Source organism: Anabrus simplex, chromosome X (assembly GCF_040414725.1).
Source record: "Anabrus simplex isolate iqAnaSimp1 chromosome X, ASM4041472v1, whole genome shotgun sequence".
Classification (NCBI taxonomy): Eukaryota; Metazoa; Arthropoda; class Insecta; order Orthoptera; family Tettigoniidae; genus Anabrus; species Anabrus simplex.
This window is the reverse complement of record NC_090279.1, coordinates 161,575,072-161,599,986: the sequence shown is the minus strand read 5'-3', so window position 1 is coordinate 161,599,986 and position 24,915 is coordinate 161,575,072. Positions and strand designations below refer to the sequence as shown.

Genomic DNA, 24,915 nt, shown 5'->3' with positions numbered 1-24,915 from the left:
GAAATAACAAATTACGGTACTTACAGTTAAGGGAGGTTATGGTGTACAAAAGAAACACTCCACTGATCCGAGACTCAAGTAACTTTCTTGCCACGTGTATTTCCCGGAATAAACGAGACATGGTACACACAGAACTAGATACACTAACCAACACACAAATATCAATAAAACTACAGCTACAATAAACTATTAAACGCATAAAAAACTACGTTATTGCACTAATGCTGTGAACTACGCTATCCTAGAGAGATGAAGTCTAGAAGTAATATAACAATTTAAAAAACACAAATTACTGATGAAAATGTTCAAGATCGCAAACCGTATCAGCAGCTAATAGTGCTAAAGCTACGGAAATAGACATCTCTTAACTATAAGACAGACGTATCACACGATTTTGGTGTGAGCTTGAATCGGGCGGGTCGGACGGACGAACCTTGAGCTCTCTCAGTGTAGAAAGCTGCGGTGAGTGGAGAGTTTCACTTCCGCCTCTCTTCCTGCAGGGAGGCCAACCAGCCGGCAATGGAACCAACAGTAACAAAGTTCGTCATATTGACATATATAAGGTTAAGAATTCAAAGCATATTTTCATAAACCGCCATTTGCATCACAAGTACTGATTATATCAGCTTTTACGGGACATTTTAAGTCTCAATTCATTCACTGATGGCCGATTGCGAGTCTACGGAGGAATACTCGCCACCGTATTTTCTGACATGTTGGCAATTTTCCAAGACACAGACACACTTACTGTGATAGTCTGTAGTTGGAAAGTCGAGAATAAAAAAGTAGTAGGCCTATTTCTCCGTTTACGCTAATCCACGTACGAACTCGGACAATATTCTGTGATGCTTGTACCGTACTGCTGTAGTGGCTGTCGCAGATAAAGCTGTCAGCTCCGATTGTGCCGATCTGGCAAAAGGCAGCTGAGGGCTCAAGAAAATGTGCGCAAACTTGTACACACATTTGTACGACGTCATCAGAGCTGCAGTACAGCTTGTAGTACCCGCTACGAAGTGGAATCGTTTATTGGTCTCAGCTGAATTTCGTTTCGGGGTCTAATATGCGAGATTTATTTTTTTCCATTCTCTTGGTCTCAAAAAGCCGGGGGGGGTCTAATAGGCGAGGGGGTCTAATACACGAGTAAATACGGTATACATAGCGTGTGAAATATGACATGGCTGGACACTATGGAAGTTACTGTGAATTATCAAAGTATAAGGCCATCCTCGGTGTCACAGCACAGATGAATGGATTGCTCTCCATAATCTTCCAATAAAAGACAATGTTTAGTGGCCACACGTACTGTATGTTAATTAATGTAGTGTACGAGAGACTAGGCTGATCACCAATTATTGGGTATTTCTACCACTTTCCCTGTCATTTCTCTTTATAATGTCATCTATCAACCAATAACAAAACAATTGTCTTTGATGTTACATTAATTCTGTCATAAATTTTCAAAACACTTCATTTAAACGTGGCCCTACAAGAAAAGCAACTACATCCGTAGCTGGCACATTCTCAAATCTGCACCATTTAACGCATAAATAACAGACTGTCTAGTCAGGGTAAATGGAATAAAAGTTACATTCATTTCTATAAAATTTGTTGTTTAAAAATGCCCATCTAGCCATACCTTAAACTTTTCTTTGTCTTTTTGCCAACGTCACTTGGAAACACCAAACCTTATGAAATTTTGAAGTATGTGCACAAAAAACGCAAGGGCGGAATTGCCATACCGCGACGCAATAAACTCATTTGTTGATCTTCAACGTCCACGATTAGGCCTATACATCGCTAGCCGCTGAAGTTGGCCGAAGCCGGTAAGCGAGACTCGCGTGTAGCCAGTTATATTTGACGCTGAGTGAAAGTAACAGTTTTATAGTAAGTAAGAATATTTTCCTGATGAATCGTCGTATTGTAGAGATGCATGAAATAGGTATTGCCAGCAAATTTTCAAGAGGTTCTATTCGATATTATGATGCCAATTATAAGTTAATGATTATTAAACCCGCTGAAATAGAGAATAATTGTACAGCCAAAATGTAATACGCCATAACTAAAGCCAATGTTCGGCGTCTAAAAATAGTCTATAATGTGTACTGTATAAGAAAGGCATTCATATGATTTTAATAAGCACTTTTTAAGACTAATATACATTTTTTGAAGGAAAAGCTGGGGGCGTCTTGGATTCAGAGAAAGAGAAATACGGTACTTTAATTTTTCAGAATGAAATCAAACATACTTTCACATTATATCAGATTTCGAAAAAATTACAAACAAGTAAGCCGAAGAGGGGATATTATCCTCGAAAATGCAGGTTTTGTGCAAGCTGACTGTCGTTCCATACCTATTTTAATGTGTATGAGAGTTCATCGACATTTTACAAAAAATCGGATATAACGACAATCCGTTGTAGCTTGTAAATTTTTCGCTGTTGTGAATTCTCGCTATAACGGACGTCTACTGTATTTTTACACTTGCAAATTGGAGTTTATATCATAACCTCTCAATCTTTTGTTTAACTAGTGTGTTTAATATACTCTCATTTTCACACAGTCTACCATGGCTGGGATAATAACCAAAACTGAATATGTTAAACAATGTTGCCAATCCAAACAGCACTAGGTGACAAGCTACAAATTAGAAGAAGTTGTGAAAGCTTGAGAAGTTTTGGTTTATTCACAACCTTTAGCTCAGCTGTGCTGCACGGTATGACTCCTACAAGGTAAAGTAAGGGTGTATTCTGCCCGCAGGCAGGTCCGAACCTCCGCAGAGGTGTGCCTGAGCCGGAGTTTACGTACGATAGGGTGGTCAGTTCCTTTCCACTCCTCCATTCCCTTACCTCCCACCAACAGCGCATGGCAACCCATCCAAATCTTGACCACACCCAATGTTGCTTAACTTCGGAGATATCACGGGATCCGGTGTTTCCACACGGCTACGGCCGTTGGCACTCCTACAAGAAGCCAGTATAATTGAGGAATGATACAAACAGACCTTCATAATATCAAGTATTTACATTTTAGGCTGTGCATATAAAATTATTATGGTTCTTATTTAGTAAATTTTAACTTAAAGAACATCATTCAAACTTCCTAGGCCTTTTCATTCATGAAAGAACTACATACCTGCCAACCCTTCCGATTTACCCGGAAACTTTCCGGTTTTTAACTCGTCTTCTGATTTATTTTTACTTCCGATTTTTGACTAAAATAACCTCTAGTACGGCCAATACTCTTCCCCTAGGATAAAGGATAAATTCTTATACGCTTATGTAATTTACTAAACCTCATTTTCAAGCTATTTATTTGATACTTTATTTCGTGAGTGTTTCGTCCGGCGCCTTCGTGTATCGTGTTTGCCGCTCACCACAGCAGCGTGTGCGCTTGATACAGCTGGGGATTCGGGGCGGCGATCGTCCTGCAAGCAAGATGCTAGCGCGCGCTAACGACTCAGTTAATAGGGACGAAAGAATGAGTTTGTTATTGTGTTGTTCGCGCGCTGTTAATATCATTTCTGTGCGTAGTTTCGTCGGAGTTGTAGGCCACTTTTTTCCCCTTGCATTTCTGTGCTTTCCCTCTCTGTCAAAGTCGCATGTTAATAATGTATGGGACATATTGAATTGTTTTGTATGTGGTTCCGTTTATTTTACCGTCTGTTTAAGGAAACTACCGTATTTTCTCGCGTAATTAACGCCCTTGCATAATTTACGCATCCCAATATTTTTGGGTCCAAAGTGGAGAACAAGAAATGTCCACGTATTTGACGCACCCACAACTTCGAACATCCATCACTCAGCTCTGGATGCGTTTCGAAATAGAGATGTCGGTACTCAAGTAGCAGGCTTCCTATTGCGAAAGCGGGCATTCCAAACACAGGGCAACATGCTGTTATTAGCCGTCAGGAAATCCCACTGCACTAGTTTTACGAGTGTTTCGGGTACGGGACATTCTGTGATCTCATAATTGTCAGTCCACAGTATTGGAGCAATACTGCATCATACAAACTCGCGGTGATCAGTTACGCCGAAACATACGGGAATAGAGCAGTGGGCAGCAAGTATTCAGTGTCCAAATCAAACATGCACTACCGCGGTAACAGAAGTGCACTTCAAGCGGCCAACAAGTCTCGCAAAGCATTTCGCGGACCAAAAAGCGGCAAGTTTCCACAAGTAGAGTATCTGCTCAAACATATGATTTTGTTACGCAATATTGGGTAAGCCGTTTCTCACGAAATGCTGTATTTTAAAGAATGAGATATAGCAGCCGCACATGGAATCAGTGTCTCGGATTTGAAGGTTAGTCGAGGCTTGATTAATTTTATGAAGAGAAATGGACTTTCTCGTCGACGAACATTATGCCAAAAAATGAATGATTTCAACCATTTTCATCGCTTTGTGATTGAGAAGCGTAAAGTGAAGGAATATTTGATCTCCCTTATAGGAACCGCAGGTCAGACTCCAATCAGTTTCCATATGCCACAAAATCGAACAATCGAAAAGAAAGGAATATGCAGTGTTATCGTACGCGCTCCGGAAGCAAGAAACAACGATGTACTGGTACTGCAATGCTTGCTGTAACAGCTGATGGCAGAAACCTTGCACCTTACATTGTTCTAAAATGAAAAACAATGCTTAAAGTTAAATTTCCGCGAGTGATCCACGTTTGTACTCTATTCAAGAAAAAGGATGGATGGACACGTCACTCGTACAAGATTGGATACGAACGGTTTGGGGTAATGTAGCAGGGTCCCTCCTTCGATGCCCGGCCCATCTCGTGTTGGACAGTTTTCTTTTTTTTTTGCCGGTATGTCATTCAGGTCGTATTATCAGCTCGTAATGAGAAGAATATTTTCTAGTGTTAGTACTTCATACCCACCTGTCTAACTTTCCTGGTGTACCCTATTTGACTTTTCAGAAAAAATCTCACGTCGGAATTTTACGCCAAATGACGATAACCGCAAATGAGTTGAACCAATTGTGTTTATATTATATTTTATGTATCTTTTAAATGTAAATGAATTGTAAATAATTTGTAAAGATCTGAAGTCCTTGAATAATTTACGCATCCGAAGTTTTCGCCTGTATTTTTCTTCAAAAATGTGCGTTAATTACGCGAGAAAATACGGTATTATGCATTTTGTGACTATTTTTATGTTTTCTTAGTTGAAGTTTTTAAATTTAATGGTCAATTCACATTGTAACTGTAGATGTGTATGCCTTTTATCCTGACCTTTTTTCACATAGACTGTGGTGGAATATATGTGATGAAATCCAAGAATTAAAAAAATCTTCCTATTTTTGGTTTCTAAAAGTTGGCAGGTATGGAACTAGCTTATTGCCCGTGTGGCAGTGGGTTTCAGTTGGATTGCCACATCTTTCCAGGAGGCCAGTGGCTAATGTGCTGTTGAGGCACCACTTCCAGCCTCCTATGTAAGATAATGCAGTGAAGGTGCACTAGGTGGAGTATGTACCTCCACTTGTATAAATGCCTGCATTAAGCATTTATATCAGAAATGAAATTCCCAAAAGGAAACCATAATTTTAAAATATAGTCTTATATTCAGGCTTTTACAATAGCTTTCCATTATTACATTGTGAACAAGTTTTTCTATTAGTAGCTAATATTGCACTTACGGACTAGATGTATGGTGGTTTCAAAAATATTAACAGCATGTCCTTGTATTTGCTCTGTATCCAGATGTGTTATGTGTACTAAAAAGCTCTACTTGTTTCAGGCTGAGAAAGCACTCCTTGCAGACACCAACCATGAACTAGAGGCTTGTAAGGTGCAGTTACAAGCGTCGCGTCGTGAGTGTGATGCCGTTCGTCAGCATAAGGGAACTCTGGAGAAACAAGTGTCTTCTTTACAAAGTGAAACAGCCTGCCTTAGGAAACAGTGCGACAAGATTCGGGAGGAGAAGAACAAAATTAGTGCTGAGCTGGATGAACAGAAATCGCGCAATAACAGCTTGGAAATGGTTGGTTATTTTGCCATTCTGCTGTAGACCTGTTTTTAACCCTAGAACCCATAACTACTTACACTCTCAGAACAGCTGACTTGGTCATTTTTTGACCGCTGTTGTTATTCTTCTGTATTGCACTCGCAGTATAGTGCTAACACAATATTTTTAAATCCACAGAAACATGAATTAGTTACTTTTCTTTATTATCAAATTATGAAGTCTCAAAAAGGAAGTGAATAAAATTTAACCACACACAATATGATTATGGAAACATTCACCAGTGTTCTTGTTTCAGAATAAAATACACAAACCAGTTTGCTCTTTTTTTTTTTTCAGGATCCAAAAATGTGCTTTATACACTTACTGCAGAACATGTTCATCTTGTTCTGGCACTTTGGTTTTTGATTGTCCTGTTTGGACACCTCCACCTCTTCCTCCTTCTATTTATCTGTCATTTATATATTTATATTGATTTTTGATTTCCATGTAGCGAGCTGAAGCTTAGCTGGCAGTTTTTAGTAAATCTGGTCCATGAAGTGCTGCAGTCCATTCTGTAAATTTGTGAGAGTAAAGAAATAACAATAATTTTGAAACTTCAGTCTCTCAATATTCAAATAAATCTGGGGGAAAATATTCCTCATTCTTCACACTATTTGCTGTCTGAATCATCTTTATGGTGATAATCTTCATCTGAGACATTAGTTCATTTACCTGCCTGATCTCCAGGTTTGGAGCAATTTGTTTGTGTTATGACGTCAGGAATGTCATTCCGATTGTCCTGCAATTGTTCATCTTTAAGGGTACCTCCAAGATGCGCGCTGGTTGTCTGAGTCAGACAGTCGGTGCTGACTGTCTGACTCCGAGCGGCAGGTGGGATGTGGCCATTATGAAAGATGGTTGTCAGCGCAGACAGAGCTGCCAGAAAAGAAAAGATATGAGTTACAACTGATCAATGTAGCATGGAACTAACAAGAGAACAGGCTGCAGCTCTATTGCTGCTAAGTGACAATGTTACAACCAAGTTAAAATGAATGAGAAGTGATATACATCCAATCAATGAATTAAGATCTATTTATGGGGAGTACAAACACCTTTTGCCACAGTTACTATAGAAATATTTCTCCAACAGCCATCGACGATGTTCCTATTGGAATGATCTTTAATTCGCTTATCCCATATCAGAGAAATAAGTTGAGCTTTTGAAATCAAATACTCTATATCCATCGTTAACAAAATGTCAAACACACTTAACACGAAAATTAACAGCCTGCGCGGCAGGTTGTCTGAAACCAGAATGAACTAATCATTCCGGTAAACATCTGAGTCAGACTACCAGTGCGCAGGCTTCCTGCACGCAGGTGCATTATGGCCAGTCTTGCTTAGCAACAAAGGATATACTTATGCCGACTCGGCGCCGACTGTCTGACTCAGAAAACCAGCGTGCACCTTGGACGTACTCTAACAGGTGGAGGTATATATGACCACGATTGCCAAGGTATGATTAGGTACTTACTTATGCCAGGCTCCTCGCCTTTTTCTTTCCTCGGTCAACTCTTTTTCTCTTTCGACATTAACGGTGTTAGATTTGCAAGCTCTAGGATGTCTTTCATTTTCATGGCCCTTTCCTTTCTTTCGCTAGTACCTTCTTTCTTTGATTAATGTTAAGAGAGGATGATTGCATAATTGTGCTTCCTCTTAAAACCACCACCACGAATAACTTGTTCTCTCCAATCTGAACTCCCCAGGTCATAATCATACAAACTGCTATATTAAAATTTCAACACTAGTAGTCAGACTGACTGCCTGGAAGTTCTATGTTTAGGTACCAATACAGTAGAACCTCGATAATTCGAAATCGGTTAATTCAAAATCCCATGTAATTCGAAGAAGCTCTCGTTCCCGGAAACATGAGATACAGTTTTGCATGTTATTTAAATTGTTTAATTCGAAATACGGATAATTCGTAATTCGAAGTACAATGTCGGCCCCATTACCGAAATTCAGACTTTTAATTCAAAACTGCCTTTACATTTTAAAACAATAGTATGTTACAGAGTAATTTCAACTCGAAATTTATCCGCGTGGTAATAGAACGCGTGTTCCGGAACGTGGAGGGGTAGCTTTCCGCACTTACACTCACTTCGGTGGGTCTACATTGCGCTTCATGATTGCCAAGTTGAATGAAATCGGAATTCTTTTGTATTCAACCTTTTCAGGAACGCTGTAATATCACGCAACAGGCAGTGTGCGGGAAAACAGAATGCGCGAACACTGGCGATGCCGACAGTTGACGAAAAAGCGTGGCTCCTATAATAAATTCGTAGGCACCGAACAATACTGTCATTGCCGATAAAACTGCATTGCTTTATTTTAATGCGAGCCCAAACGGTCTTATGGTTTTAAAGGAGAAAGTGCCAGCCGGAGAATCGTACAAGGGTCGGGGATGGGGTCATTGTAGTGCGTTGCAATTGCAATGCACGTGGAAGCGAGAAACTTTATCCCATCGTCATAGAAAAGTTCGATAAGCTACGTTTTAAGGGCGTCGGGCATTTTCCATCCCAGTACAAAGCATCTAAAAATGCAAACAGTACAGATATCCAAAAAATAATGCATTTGCACAGGGGAACCAGCATTATTTATCCTCGTCTTTGAATTGTGTGATTTTTTTTTTCGTTGCATGAGGTTATGTTCGTCAGTGATTTATCCAAGTGCATTATTTGAACATTGTAAATGCACCTTGTTGGATACATTTCGGAAATAGTTTTTCTATGGCATTGGAAAGGTTTAAACTGTGAATCGAGGTGATTGCATGTATTAATGGGTCTTAGAATACTTTGTGACGCGGCAAGTGTTTACATTTCTGAAGTACGAGAAAAGTGCCATGGCGGGAAATCGTACAAGGATAGAGTCATAGGAAAGTTTGATTTTAAGGGCATCGGGTACTTTCTGTGTAAATACAAGGCATCTAAAATGCATACAGTATAGTACTCCAATGAATAAAGCACTTGCACATGGGAGCCAGCATAGATTTCTCCACGTCTTTGAATCGTGCTTTTTTTTCTTTCTTTCGTTGCGTGAGGTTATATTTGCCAGTGAGATATGCAAGTGCATTATTTGAATACTGTAAATGGACCTTTTTGGATACTTTTTGGAAATAGTTCTTTTTTCATGGCATTTGAAAGGTATAAACTGTGAATCAAGGTTAACTGCATGCAGTAACGGGTCTTAGAATATTTCATAACGCGGCAAGGGTTGGTACTTCTGAATTGCGAATTGGCGGTTAATTCGAAATCACGTAATTCGAAGTCCGATTTTTGAGTCCCAACGACTTCGAATTAACGAGGTTTTACTGTAACTAGAAAAACAGAACAGCAAAATGAATATTACCATGCTGAGAGGATCTATGAAACAATTTACAGCTTGTCCAGTAAGAGAAGGGTTATTGACATTTGAGCGCTGCAATCGTTCAGTCAGCTGTTATTTACCTGCGCATTTCCACATGATTCAGTTGCTTAGAATTACCTAGGTTAATATCTGTGATTATTTACAGCCGTCAGTCCATGCAGAAGCCTACATATATGTATTGCAGGAAGGTTATTACTTCATCATAATGGCTTTGTTGAGTGCCCGTTTTCTTTATGCATTTTGACAAATGTAGTTGTTTCAGCTAATATTACGTGCCTATAATATTGTATTTTATGGCAGTATCATTACAGTAAGAATGCATGCTATTGGTTGATTATGTAAATTTTGTAACTTAGGGAAGCAAAAAACAGAGTTTAATTACAAAAATTGACTCAGAAATGCCATTTGGAGATTCAACGACAAATCAGCTGATGGGTATCTTGCAACGCAGTTCCCCGTTGTTTTCGCAGTAGTTTTTGAAATGGCCTTATCTATCAGAACCCTCCTCTTATTGGACAAGCTTTAGCTGAAGTCGTTATCTCATAGTAAAGCATAAATATTTTTGTAATGAAATGGCTTTGAAACAATGAAATCCATCAGAATGACAACCAATTTGGTTTAACAATAAGGGTTTCTGTTTAGTGAGAGTTTTTTTTGTCATTTTTGCTATGTTTAGATTGTAAGTAATGAATTGGAATTTGTGACATGTTTGTTACTAGTTTAAATAAAAGAAATCCTAAGACATCTGCTCTCTTGAGCTTTAGCTACTGTTGATCAATGGCTGCTTTCTTGATTATGATTGAATATCTCTTGGTCTGGGCATGACTAATTCCACTGATATTAGTGTTTATTTAGGAGATTTAAGGCCACCACCATTCATGAAATTTAGCTCTCACTTGTCTTCTCAAGGCTAAGTTAATCTGTTGGTAGGAAAAAAGAAAGGGTTGTGACAGAAAGGTACCAAGGAGTATGTGGTGTTGAGACATGGTCTATGGTGGACATAAGTTTGCAAATATTTTGTCTGTATCATAGTATTGGTGCACATATTGAAACATGCACTTTGTTCCAGAACTTGAACGTCCTGAAGGAGACTTGCACGATGTTGGAGGAACAGCTCGAGGATTATGAAACTCTCACAGCCACCTATGCAGAGAAGGAGAAGACTGCTGCTGTTGACAAGTAAGTGATTAAGATTCCTTACAACAGTTGTTAATTAGTGAGTTTGTGTTTGAGTGTATTAGATGTGGGATATAATGACATTGTGACATTGTTAACTTTTTACTTACTGTAATTTGCCAAGCTTAAATCTGTCATTCTTCTTCTGGTGCTGTCTCTTCACAGAAGGCTGGCAACTATTATTGAGTAAGTTTGCCAATTTTGTGCTTCCTGTATCTGAGTTGTCTCGTCGTGGGAGTTTCCATGCCTAGGATAATCCTCTCCACCCACATCGATGTATCCCTTCTGTCTTGCCTTTTATGATCAGTCATATCAGGCTGTATTTGGCATTTTGGAATATGTGGTAGAATTTGGCTGCTTTACTGAGTTTTACATGATTTCTCGCATTAACAGATTTCTTCTTTGTTGGTGACGTTGGAACACAAAGAAATAGACAAAATCACAGTGTTTTCATATTTTGGTAGCATGATGGGATGGAAAACACACATGCATGTTTCACGTATATATACAGTGAGTTTCTCTCATCGGTGGGCCGGCAGGCGCACCCAGCTTATCTGTCTCTCATAGACTCATCACTTCCCGTTACACAGCGCAGCGACAGCACGGGATGCGCGCACTTCGCAGTTCAGGTCCATGCTTGTAATGTACTGTATATTAAGTGTTGATCTGTTGCTCCAACTGCTCTCAAGTTGTGAAATGTTACTTCGAATATAATTCTCATAATGCCTCCACACGTGTACATGGTAGAGAAAAGGGTATTTATGTACGATAATTATGTGAAAACAGAGTCTTGCAGGGAAGTTGTTAGGCAATTTGTAACACAACATCCAGGTGTATGCCCTCCACGTAGAGAGACCAAGTGGAATATTGTAAACAAATTGAGAGGAACTGGTTTTTTACTCAATAAGAAGCAAAGTGTTAAAAAACGTGTACTTAACGAGAAAAAATTAAATGAAATCGCCGAAAGATTAGAACATATGCCTACAAAATCCCTAAGATGACTTGGACAAGAAGCTGTGATTTCGAAGAGCTCAGTATGGCAGGCTATGAAAATGTTAAAATTTTTGGAAGGTACGAGCTTATTTTCTTAATTCTTAATTACTAATTTTCTTAATTCTTATTTTCTTAATTTCAATTGTTATCTCATGTCATGTGCGAGTAAAGCGAGCAAAGTGCTCTCCTTGTTGCTATGCCGCGGAATGGGGATTAATGAGTTGATGAGAGAGAGAGAGAGAGAAGAAACAATAGGACAATCACAATGGTGGCAGGTCAGTGTGGGAAGAGGGAGCGACAGAAATTGGAGGAGAGGACAAGCATGCAAACATAAAAGGGCAAGGACAGTCTCCACAGCTTCATATACTGTAATTTTCATACCAGGGTGGTACACAAATAGTTGACATAATTAATTTTAGAATAACAACTTTATTTTTCACAGAACAGTAATGGAATTTTAGACACAGGTAGCTTGGAAGTTGGAAATACGTTTCACTATATCACATGTTCACTGTGGCCTTCACTGCGGCGGACAACCTCTTCGAGAAGAGTACGCATGTTTCTGATGACTTTGCGTCACAGGTCTTCATGAATTTCACTGCAGAACTACACAATCCGAGCACGCATTTCCATGCGGCTTTGAGGTCTTGAAGCAAAGAGATTTTCTTTCAAATAGCCCCATAAAAAAATCACAAGGATTAAAGGAGGCCAGAAGAATCCGCCATTATTGTTGTATTGTAGGCAACGATGATACATTACACGAACACACAATAAATACTCCCCTCAACAACCCCAGAACATTGTTAGCTGTGTGAGGTGTTGCACCATCTTGCATAAACCACTTGAGGTCTGTAGTGAGAAGTTGAGGCATGAATTCATTCTCCAGCACGTCCTTGTATCGCTGTGAATTAACTGACTGAAGAAAAATGGTCCAATTAACCCACAACCTGACAGATCTACCCACACACTCACTTTTTTCCCATTTGTGTTTTTTTAAAATGAATAATGTCTGGTTTTTTTGTAGCCCGAAACTGCTAATTTTGTTTATTAACTGCCCCATTGAGATGAAAATAGGCGTCATCAGAAAACCAAGTGTTAAACAGTATTTCATCTTTATCTTGAGTCCATAAGGCGTACTGCAATCTCTTTGCCCGTGAAGATCTGTTAACTTGTGTAGTACAGTGGAACCTCGATTCTCCGTTTTTTAAGGGACCCTGAAAATAAAACATACAACATGGGAAAACGGAAAATCCGGGAATGAAAACCATCAACAATTTGGCTAAACATCACAAAAATGAAATATGTATAATAATAATCTTACAAAAACTCCTAAACCAAACCAAACTACAGCTCCAATGGGCCTTTGCCTGTCAAGCGACCACTGCCCAGCCTGAAGGCCTGCAGACTACGAGGTCATGCATGGTCAGTGTGACAAATCTTCTCGGCCGATATTCTTGGCTCTCTAGATCGGGGTCGCCATCTCACCATTAGATAGCTCTTCAATTAAAGGTAATTACTTAGGCTGAGTGGACCTGGAACCAGCCCTTATATGCAGGTAAAATTGCCTGACCTGGTTGGAATCCAACCCGGGTCTTCTGGATTAGTGATGGGACATTTGATTCATTTTACTGAATCGATTCATTTGATTCCGTTCACGTTACTGAATCGATACAGTGATCCGATTCACGGCACATTAGTCACCGCTCCTACTGCATCTGTGTAGTATGTACTGGTAAGACAGCAGCAACAGCATTCAGTGCTCGCAGCTGCCATCTGGTCTTCATGCTATGAACTCCTTTCTTAGAAAAGAAAATGCTAGTCACTCTAATACATCGAAGGTTTCTGGCGACGCAGGGTAGGAAAGGTTAGGATTCGGAAGGTAGCAGCCATGGCCTGAATTAAGGTACAGTCCCAGCATTTCCTGGTGTGAAAATGGGGAAACTACCGAAAACCATCTTAACGGCTGCCGAGGGTGGGATTCGAACCCACCATCCCCCGAACGCAAGCGCATAGCTACGACAACTCGCTCCGTCATTTTTGAAAATAGGTATTTTTCTATCAGCTGAGGATTTTTTAAATCGTCATATTTTGTATAGGCTACCCGAGATGTACAGTAGCCCGCTGGTTCTCTGATTCAACATACTGTTGGTTAAGTTATTGCGTCTGTCCACATATGATTGGAGTCTTCTGCAACGATGTGACATATGAACTGAGAGAATACTGAGCTGTTCTTCCCAATATAAAACGAGTACTTTTGAGTGGTCATGAGCATGACTCATAGTCATATGGCAGGCTAGAGTAGAGTTTAATTGTCAAATGTCAACTAAGTTATAATACTAAGATTCATTAAACTAATAAATAGTATAACCTAATAGCCTACCTACTTACTAGCTACTTCAGAATTATGTTTTGACTACCTTTTTAACACTGCAAATAAAACCATCTATTATTTAAACCACCCTGTAAGAAGAGGACAGTGAATGCAAATGGGTATTATTTTCAAATGAGCTGAGCTCGAGAATCCATTATAGCATACGATTCTTTCAGTGTACTGTACCATGGCTCACTGTATGTCTCGCTGCAGTGGAAGCTCGGCTCTCTGCCAGTGTCCAACTGTCCAGTGTGCCGATAAGGAGCCGTGTATCTTGTGTTTCACTGAGCCGTGCTCATTCACGATTCTTTCGGTGTGCCATGGCTTACTGTATGTCTCGCTGTAGCGGAAGCTCGGCTCTCTGCGTGTCCAGTGAGCCGATAAGGAGCCATGTGATCTTGTGTCTCACTGAGCCGCGCTCGTTCACGATTCTTTCGGTGTACCATGGCTCACTGTACTGTATGTCTCGCTGCAGCGGAAGCTCGGCTCCCCGTCAATGTCCAGTGAGTGCGCCACTCAGCACTGTCCGCTGGGAGTAAGCTGAATCGTGTGCCGTAAGCTCGCCGTTCCTGTGAATCGATTCACTCGGACACTTGAATGAATCGATACACTGCTTTGAATCATGCATTCAGTAGCCAACACTATTCTGGATGAGAGGCAGGCATGTTAGACCACGAAACTGCATTAATTACTGGTACGCGATTCAAAATCTCAATACTTTATATTCAGTTTTACAGGGGAATCTTCGTCAGTTTAGCAACTTTGATTACCAGTAGCCAAACTCTTCGTAAAATCTAATAACCCCCTCAAAAACTCCAGAACATAATCGTGTACAATAACATTAAAATTCGATTAAAAACAATTTTTAATTCTCTCATCTAATAAAATAACGCACATTAGATACAAAAGCGCCAAACATGATGGCGAAGTCCCTTCTTTTCTTAATCTTCCATTGTAATTTGGTCTCCGTTACACTGTTCGTAGTCAGTTTCTGGAAATCTTGTACCGCGTAAATTAGGCCCACATCGACATTTAAAGGTTATGTTGAACTTGAAAACATGGTTTCAAATGTAAGTATCGATTCTCAAAAGTTCTCAAATGCATTATATTGAATTCTGCCTGTCACTAATCCAATCAAATTGGAAAAAGAAAAAAAATATCATCAAAACTTCAGAAATTACTGTTACTCGTGACCTAGAGGGCCATATGGAATGCGCGCTCGCTGCACATGTCAGTACGAGTTGGAAATGACACAAACCATTTAAATATAACATGCGCAAATAAAACGACTGTGGTTATTTGCATTTTAACATGAAAACTTGAAATTTCCAGTCTTACATTAGGACCAAAATAGTAATAGGCAATCCCAAGACCTCCCATAGTTTTTTTTAAATGTAAGGAGTAACATCTGCTCTGGTCTCAATAACATAATCGTGTACAATAATATTCAAATTCGATTCCTGCCTGAAAGCCCAGTTACTCTACAGTGCCCTGAGGAAAGTGCTGAAAACATGTTCGGCAGTACGATCGAAAAAAGTAAAAATATTGTAACGTGTTGGCGGGCTAGATAAATGAATAAATGAGTACAGAACCTGGTAGCGTCCTATTTCTAAGATTTATTAACTTAGCACTACAATTACAGATTTACACACACACAGACGATATCCGAGATTACAACTTACGCAAGTACACTCACACGGTTCGCGCTTTCTCTCTTAGTTTCTCATGTTCCATCTACAATGACACACACACACGCACGCACACACACACACACACACACAGAGAGGGGGGGGGTCATCGATTATTTACAGTACATTCTCTCAGCCACTCTCGTTAGCGCGGTCACGGTCCACAGCCTACACGTCAGTCTCGCAGGTCGGGATTATTATCCGCTGTTCACTCAATCTGTCGAACCCCGTTCGCAGTCTACACACGTCATTACTCAGTGTTCCCTTCTTCGCTGCTCCAGAACACCCAAGGTTCTTCTCCAGCAGCCGGCCACAAGGGACTCTCACACACACGACGTCAGGGAAACAGGAACGAGTCCTTAGCTCCAACAAGCAGATACTCCATCAGGCTGCACTCTCCCAGGCCATCACTGACTGCACTCCAGCGAACTCAATCTCACTCTCACTCACTCTTACTAACTCCGTCTAACTCACTGACTGTCACTCCAAATTTCTCCTCTCCTTATATACCTGCTCTGGGCCTTCCAGAACAGTCCGGATGCTAGATGTATCCAGGAACCTCGTGAGATAGAAGACTCCAGATTAATAGTCGAGTAATTTCCGTCGTCCTCTGCTGTGGGGCCGCGGACGGAGGCGAGAGGGCCGGCCTAGCACCAAGTGTTGCTCGGGATTGGCGCGCTCGAGCGTAACGGGTGTGGGGCCGATACGATGACGCCCCCGGCGCGTAGCGAGTTAGCATGGCAGACGCTATAACCATTACAATATAAACATCTAACCCTGGACATAGTGTGGGCGTTTTATAAGTGCGAACATTTGACGAAACTCGTTCCGTCTTCACGCAGAGCTGTCGAAATTTGCCATGTCTCCTTACATTTGTTGTGGCCACTCTCTGCTTTATGATTTCTGAGATTCTCTAAACAATACCACCTGAATGCGATTCTAAAATGGTCCCTTATGCAAGTTCACTGTCGATCGCTTTTCCAGTACAGTACTTACTCTAATTATTGCAATGATGGTGCGTTAACGCCAAGATCCATAAGTATGCCATACCGTACTTTCATGAGATACAGTTTATTAAAAAAACGATGGATTGAGAATTTAGCATTGATGGGACTGAAATCTCTGGACGGTTGATCCGGGAAATCATTTTTTCAAGGAAGGGGTAATATGGTATTTTTACGTGATTTAATTACGATGCTCACGGGACCATGTAATTTGAACGCATAATTAAATGAAATAAGTTTCATTGTGATAGATCCGTATTGAACTGTGATTACAATAGAGTTAAACTAATGTATTATTAACTATTTGAACACATATTCCGGAAAACGTAGTTTCCGGGAACGGTTAATCGAGGTTCCACTGTACAGTCATTTTGTACGGGTACAATTGGTTGTAGCATCATACACAACCATTAACCCGGCTCACTTGAGTAATTCTTGTCTGGCGCATCGCGTGCGGGGCTGGGTATCCTCCACATCAGTAGGCCGGCGTGAAGGAGAGTTAAGTTCAGGTAGGGACCCAGTCTCACGGGGTATAACGTGGAACCCATGCCCAGGGTTACGGGTGAGGATCTTAACAGCATCTTAGGGAGAGAAGGAGACCTTCAGAATGGCAAAAGATGGTGGATGAGACAACCCATCCTCTCTGGGGAAATTTAGAATAGGAAACCACTGCCTTGTTGAGAAGAGGGATCTTCAAAGGCTAAGGGAGTAAACCCTGAAAGAAAATCCTCAGGTGCATTAGGCTTAGCAGGTCAGCAGATGAGTAAATTTGTACTTGCTTTCAATTATAATACAAGCCTCGGATGGATGTTTAAAACTGGAAATGGAATTGACAAGTCTCTGGCTACAGTTGCACAGTATGATGGTAATGCTGATGTTCATGCAAATGTTAGACCAGAGAACAAAACCTGATTAGGAACAATACAATATTTTAGACATGATACTGTATAGGCTTTTGGGCTTATGCCATACCAAGAAAATAAGGTGAAATTCTTTACGTTTCGCAGAGAACTGTGCTCTGCGTCCTCAGAAGAAATCTCGACTGTCCACGAGAAAGGCTTCTTAAACAATGACTCTTTGAATTTAGACGTTATAATAGAAGTGGAAATAGTACGTTCATTCGCCACCAAATGGCTCCCAGGACATGGCACAATGCTAGCGTTCGAAGTGGAAGCTGACCGAACCATCAGAATGAGTCTAAGCGGTTCACATGTGTTTACGTAATATATGACATTGACAGGTGTATGACATAGACACAAGCCTGGAATGAAACATCTGGCGATGAGGAACGTACAAATTTGGAAAACACCGAGATGAAATAACAGTAGTGAAAGGACAGGGAAGGGAACTACTTACATAAATTCTTAATGGCTGGCAACCAGGTATTACTTAATTGATAGCTGGTGTCCCTGTTGAAATTGTTAGTATTTCTATGTATTTCCACAGCTTCCTGTATAATCCTGGACCTGTAGTGTCTAGTGTGGGTAAGAGCTCGAACATCTTGGAACATGACATCATGACCCGACGATAAAGCGTGCTCAGCTATTGCCGATTTGTCTGGCTGGTTGAGACGAATATTACGTTCATGTTCTTTGATATGGGTACCAATGACCGGCATGTTTGGCCGATGTATACCTTACCGCAAGTACAGGGAATTTCGTATATCCCAGGATGTAAAAGTGAGGTCAATTTGTTCTTGGTTTTACTGAGACTGTGAGCAATTTTAGTGGCTGTGCCAAACATGGTTTTTATATTTTTCTTGCAGAGGACCTCGGCAATTCGATCTGTGGGGTTGTGAATGTAAGGCAAGTAGGTAGTTCCCTTCACTTCTTCCTTCTGTGAGCTTTGCTTGGTCATTTCTTTTTGACGCAAGGCTCTATGAATCTGCAAATCGCTGTAACCATTACCCTTGAATGTGACTTTGAGCGTGTCCATCTCCACCTGGGTATGTGATGGCTCACAAATTCGCCTCGCCCTCTTGGCAAGTGTCGTGAGAATGCCTTGTTTTTGTGCTGGGTGGTGGTGAGAATCTGCATGAAGATTGCGATTTATGTGGGTAGGCTTATGATAGACGATATGTCTGTTGATCCGGGAAATAGTTTCTTCGAGGAACGGATAATGCAGGATTTTTACAATGTGATTTAATTAGAATGCTCGCAGGACCACGTAATTTGAACTAATAATACGGGAAAACGTAGTTTCCGGGAACGTATAATTGAGGTTCTACTGTTTTACAGTGTAATATCCGACTAAGGAAGGATTTTTGTGTATTCTGCTGCTAATTGGATGAAAAGAGGGGTGAAATTTTAAAATGAGAGTATCTATATCTTAAAAACTGAACAGTTGACAGATGTGAAAATTGGTGTTAGGAATCTCCTTTAAAAATAAACAAACACATATTTTTTTGTTTTCGACTTGAGAGAGGACTGTTTCTCGTATGTAGAGTTCCATGTCGCATGTTACAGAGTTAGCTCTGTCAGTAGCCTGGTCACGTTAGCTCCAAAAGGCAATACAACAAATATGGTTTACGAAGAGGTTCGGGGGTAAATGAAACACAATTTTTCAGTGAGTTTTTATACATTAGAGATTTTCATATAATGTCTTCTAGTGCAGTACCGAGGAACGATTAATTTTATCAAATTACGGAATCCTCGAGAGCAAAGCCTCGAGTAACAGCTAGTAGTTAATGTTTGACTGTATATCCTCCAAAATGCAAAGATAAATGATGCTTTAATAAAAACATGCATTTATGCAAATCCTCGGTCTAGTAATAATAATATGAGTACATAACTTGACTTTGATTTGTGAATTGTGAGAAATATAAAGGCATTTAATAGCGAGAGAGAAGTTTAGAAGATTTATATTGCTTGTTTCAGAGAAACTCTTGAGTCTAAGGTGGAAAGCCTGCAAGGTGAGGTGCGGTCAGCTCGCCAAGCTACTAATGAAGAGAAGTCTCTACGTATCCGAGCAGAGACAAAACTACAACAGTTGCAGGCAGAGCTTGAAACCCACAAGGAAGATATTACTGCTCTTCAGAAACAGGTGCAGGATTACAAGACTCTGGCTGAGAACCTTACTAAACAGGTACATATACCCCATTTTAACTTTATGATATATTTTTGAACAGTTTTTGTCAACATTTTTTAATTAACTGAGCTAGGGATGTACAAAACATGGCTCTGTGAGCAAGAGTGGATATTGAGGATCTTGCCTGCTGCTTCGAGCTTATGCCACCACAACCACCACAACCACTGAACATCCAGTTTGTCCATTTTCATCTGAGGGTCTGCCTTAGACTTGCTGCTATAAGCTTCAATAGCAACACAAAATAAGAAAAATCACTTCTTCACACCTTTACTAGCATATCCGACTATGGATTAGGTTTCACGTGTGTAAAATATCACATCTGACCTCAGTCGGATTTGAATTTCATTGGGAGTCTTAGCAGTCCATCCTTCATTCCAGGTTCACAGTCACAGTAGTTTCCTTTCATCAGTTTTTGAGCCAGCAGAAGGGGAGGGTGTCGAAAATGAGGGTAAGAAAAGACGTTACAAATTTGGAAAATGTGAGTAAGAAAAGACTTTAGTAATACTAGGGATGTTTAAATTGTACAATGAAGAGTATAGTGTAGAATTAAGACATAGATTATAATAGTAAGTCCAAGGATTTTTGTTGATGTTTTGTACTGCTGAGGAAGGGAGCAGTTGAGCTCTTGAAACATATGTGGGAAGTAATATAATAAAGTATTGACAAGGCGGAAAGTGTTTTCATAGATTGAATGTAAGTCAATACGGACAGATTGAACCATCATGGTTAAAATAATCAATTTTATTTGTTTCTCGGACAAGATTGTTCATGCAGCATAGACCTGGAGAAAGGATGTGGATAAGGACTGGAAGCCAGTTCAATGGGGTTGTTTTTATGACACCACTGATTCAGGACGGTGTCAAAATTTTCTTGGTGTGGGTGTTATTCAGCGAGGCGGAAGAGCAGTGTTCAGCTGAGTTACATACACCAGACTTAACACAGAAGTACTTAAAGTTGCCGCTGTAGATCCCCAAGTGCTTCCAGATAGCTTAGATAGGATGTTGTATCTTGTACTTAGTTTGGCTGCAAGGTTGGAGAGATGTTTACTGTGTCCGGTCCAGTGTTACACCAAGATATTCTGGGTTAGGGTTGTACAGTAAAATGCTGTCATGGAGAGTCACATTCAAGGTGGTTTGAGCCTGTATGTTACTCAGATAAAAGCAAGATGTTTCTGTTTGGTTGTGCTAGGTGTTGGGTGCCACTTCTGAAAGAAATTTGTCAGTAAGCAGAGATCTTTTATTAGCGTGTCCTCAAGGCTGTTAAATACTGTGTGTTGGGTGGGTATGCAAATATCATTGTTTCTGGGATATCTGCGAGATAAATGCTGAATAATAGAGGGGCTAATATGGAACCTTCTGGGAGTCCATTGTTTAGTCGTCCTGGTTTGCTCAGGGTATTGTTCATAACCACTTGAATTATTCTATTTGAAACCATGCGATTGATTAAATTTCTAGTGTTTTTACACTGTAAGGTTTTTGGGAGTTTATACATTAACCCATCCCTCCGTACAGCTTCAAAAGCAGCCATGAGATCTACAAATACCGCACCAGTTTTTAGCTTCTCTTCAAATCCAGCTTCAGTGAATGTCGTCAGAGCAAGTACTTCGGTCTGGTCTAAAAACTGCGGGGAGGACCTTGAAAATGTTTGAATTGATTCTATTGTAGATCTGTCGTTCCAGTAGCTTATAGGTTGAGCTTAATAATGCTATGGGTCGTTAGCTTTCGGGAGCATTGAGCGATTTTACATGTTTCAAGAAAGCAAAGATCTTTGATCTCTTGAACTCATGTGGCAGTTGTCCTGTGTGTTGGATGAATGAAAAGATGTCAGCAAGCCATTTCATAGCATTTTTACCACAGTGAACGAGGAATTCATTGTGAGTGTTGTCAAAGACTGATGCCTTTCCCATTTTGCAGCTTTGAAGGGCTATTGTAACTTCATCTACAGTGAATGGTGATGCTATCTCTCGTATAGAGGACCATGATTTTCTTAGTTTTCACAGGTCTCTTCTGATTCCTTTTGAGTGTGCTTTGTCTGATTTAGCCCTGGACATCTGAATAATTCGGTTTGGTTTGACTTCTTGAGGTGCTTGTGATTTTTGAGAATGGCCTCCTAGTTTCTTCACAAGGCTCCAGGCTTTTTTACTCGAATACTTAAAAACTAGTTCCTCAACCATTTTTGTCCATCTTTCCCTTCTGTCCTTAAACTCATGAGTTGGCTGGAAAATTTATCATTTTTAATGGACTCTTTACAATGGAATTAGCCTATACTCTTGTCGAATACTACCAAGGGGGTGCTCAATGGACAATTTGCCATGAACAGTAGAGGTTTGGGTTTAACCTAGGCTTTTGGCATGTAATTTAGTGATTCTTTTTCTGTCCAGTGACAAAGGCTGCAGCTGAAAGTTTTTGTCCTATGTCTTTCTTTAATGAGTGTCTGGCCAGGATTATCTGCTACGAGATGGAATTGACTGTACAGCCAGCGAATTAGTGCTGTTTGTTAGGCGGCACTAAATAAACAGACTCTTTAAAGGGGTTAGTGGCTTTGGGCGGAGGAAGTCCTTTAGATGAGTGCTGTTTCCTCAGTGTAGCAAATGCCACTGCAATCCAGCATTTAGCATCTATTCTCCAGGTTGGGGTTTGCTTCTTTGAAATCTGGCAGGTAGTATAAAATGCCTTTGGGTAATAATAGCTTATATGAAGCCTCAAAGTGGATTAGGACAAAAAGGGGGCTGAAATAGAGCTCACTGGACAAGGGTGATGGAAGAAGAAACCTTTCTTTTCTGTGAACTGTATCCATGTGTGCTTACATGGTAATTCGCCGCTCTGTTCTGTTTTTATTATGAATTGTATACCACTACCTCTCCTATTCTGATGGTGAAGTATTTGCCCACCAATGTGACTTGAGCCAGTTAACCATGGTGTCGGATTCTAAAGACTTGACTATGGCCACCGGGCGGGCTATTCCAGGAAATGCTGTTGATTATATTCCTTAATTCCAGTTTGTGAAACAAACCCCTAGTTTTCTAGCTGAATTGCTAGTACAACTGCATAATTGATATAATTTATAACAGGTCATCCATAATTTGTAGTGTTCAATATGTATCAAGGAAATCTTATAAACCACTTACTCCTGAAAATTTATTTTGTTGTACATTTAAGGTGACAGAGCTGGAAGACAAGTGTGGTTCAGCAGAGTTGAACCTGCGCGGTCTACGTCGACAACTCGAAACCAAAGAGGGAGAACTGACCAGCTTGAAGGAGGAATCAACTCAGCAACTCACTCAGATCCATTCCTTGAGAGAGTCCAACTTCAAATTAAGTCGAGAGTTGGATGAGGCTCAGGATCGCTGCCAGCTCTTGGAAGAAAAGTATGTAATTCACTTTCCATACCCTTAGATTTTCTAATGTTATTATAGATCCATGTACATTTATTCCTCTTGAACTTTGCACCATTTCACTAATCTTCCTTCCAGGTTCTGTTTTAATCGAGTGGTTGCTCTTTTTCTTGGTCGGCCTCTTGGTCTCTTCCAGATCTTTCTCAAGTCATTCTGTTGCCACTCATCCCTTGACTTATCCAAACTATTTGAACATTGATGCAGCTATAATTTCTCAAAGAGACTGTTTTACTTGGATTTCTTGATCAGTCTTTTTATTTTAAATCCTATCCCTTCCCATTTTCTTGAACGCTGACCTCAAAAACTTCACTTCTGCAGCTTCTACCCTACTATTGTCTCTGCTGTTAATGGTGAAAGTTTCAAGGGTGTATGTTGTTATTGGTAAGAAGTAGCCCTGATAAAGAGTTCTTTTTGCTCTCCTAGGAATTTGATTGTCCCAGATGACATTTTGACGGTAAAAGTGAGCACCTTTTTGAGAGGGCTGACTGCCTCTTGATACAGTTTTGCCACCATACTGGGCATTGTTAACTTCTTTCTGTTTCACTGCATGGGACTGAATGTTTGTGTGTAATATTTGCCTGCTAACTGACATAACAGCTGTTTTCATGTGATTCATTTTTAGGCCAAACTCTTTTAATTGGTGATTATCATACTCATTACATCAAAATGACAAGATAATGCATTACTTTCAAGTCCCAAGGCTCTTATTACGATATCTGGTCCAAATAATTCTTAGTATTCTCACTTCTACATACACCTGAAAATTACAGGTTTAATCTCTACATACTCAAGTACACATAATTGTAAAAAGAATATTGTCCTTGACCCTAATATGTATGGTCAATCCTCAGCACTAAGGCTGGTTGGATCCTCCACAGCTCCGCCATCAGCTGTCCTAGATGGCCTGGGCATCACTGAAGAGGCGTACTAGGGAGATGAGGAGTGAAGTATTTTCCCATTGCTTTCCTCACCGAGCCAGAAGTTCCTATTACATATCAGTCTGCCAAGCCCACTGAAATGCGTGCACCAGCCGACCCTATGAGCAATATTTTCATGCCATTCATAGCAGGGACTGGCTGCATAAGGAATGGTATTACTAGCATCACTCATATCTCAGTCACTTTCATATTGTCAAAGCCAAGGATGAGACTGTGACAGGTCAATGAAAGTAACAAATTTGATATAGCCCATACCAGAAGACACTGTGCACTGTAAGCACTACGTCCCACCAGCAAAGGCATGACCTTAAAATAAACTGAAATAATAAATGGGATAATGACTGGGATAGTAAATATCCTTAATAAATCAGTACCTTCTAATCCAGCTGTAAATTTTAGTTATTGTGTGTACTTGACCTTAAAATACATAATCATTAATTGAGCGGGTGGCTGTGCAATTTTGGTCACGTAGCTGTCAACTTGCATTCGGGAGATAGTGGGTTTGAACCCCAGCAGCCCTGAAGATTGTTTTCCATGGTTTCCCATTTTCATATCAACCAGATGCTAGGGCTGTTCCTCAGTTGAGGCCACAATCAATTTCTTCCTACACCTAGCCCTTTCCTGTCCCATTGTCGTCATAAGATCTATCCGTGTCAGTGTGACGTAAAGTAAATTAAAATTAATCATCATATAGAAGAAAAAAACATACACAGGATAAAGATCAGAAATGTTGATGGGTACTGAATATAATTTTCTATCACAATAGTTTGGAAACGAAAATTTTACACAAAAATAAATGTCGTTGCTATATCTGTTTTTACAGAAGATATTTCTACAATGTTTTAACAAGTGTTATTTAACACCTTATTACTTAAACCTTGGCTGGAATTTT

General features: G+C 40.2%; 1 protein-coding gene across 1 annotated transcript in view; it reads left to right on the top strand.

The window, feature by feature from the left end:
- Positions 1-24,915, top strand: part of sti (sticky) — a 252,717-nt gene that overhangs the window by 95,411 nt on the left and 132,391 nt on the right. Inside the window, exons 14-17 of the mRNA XM_068230935.1 lie at positions 5,740-5,982; positions 10,442-10,551; positions 19,481-19,688; positions 22,850-23,058. Of these exons, the coding sequence (XP_068087036.1) occupies positions 5,740-5,982; positions 10,442-10,551; positions 19,481-19,688; positions 22,850-23,058 (770 nt within the window). The remainder of the gene's footprint in view (positions 1-5,739; positions 5,983-10,441; positions 10,552-19,480; positions 19,689-22,849; positions 23,059-24,915) is intronic.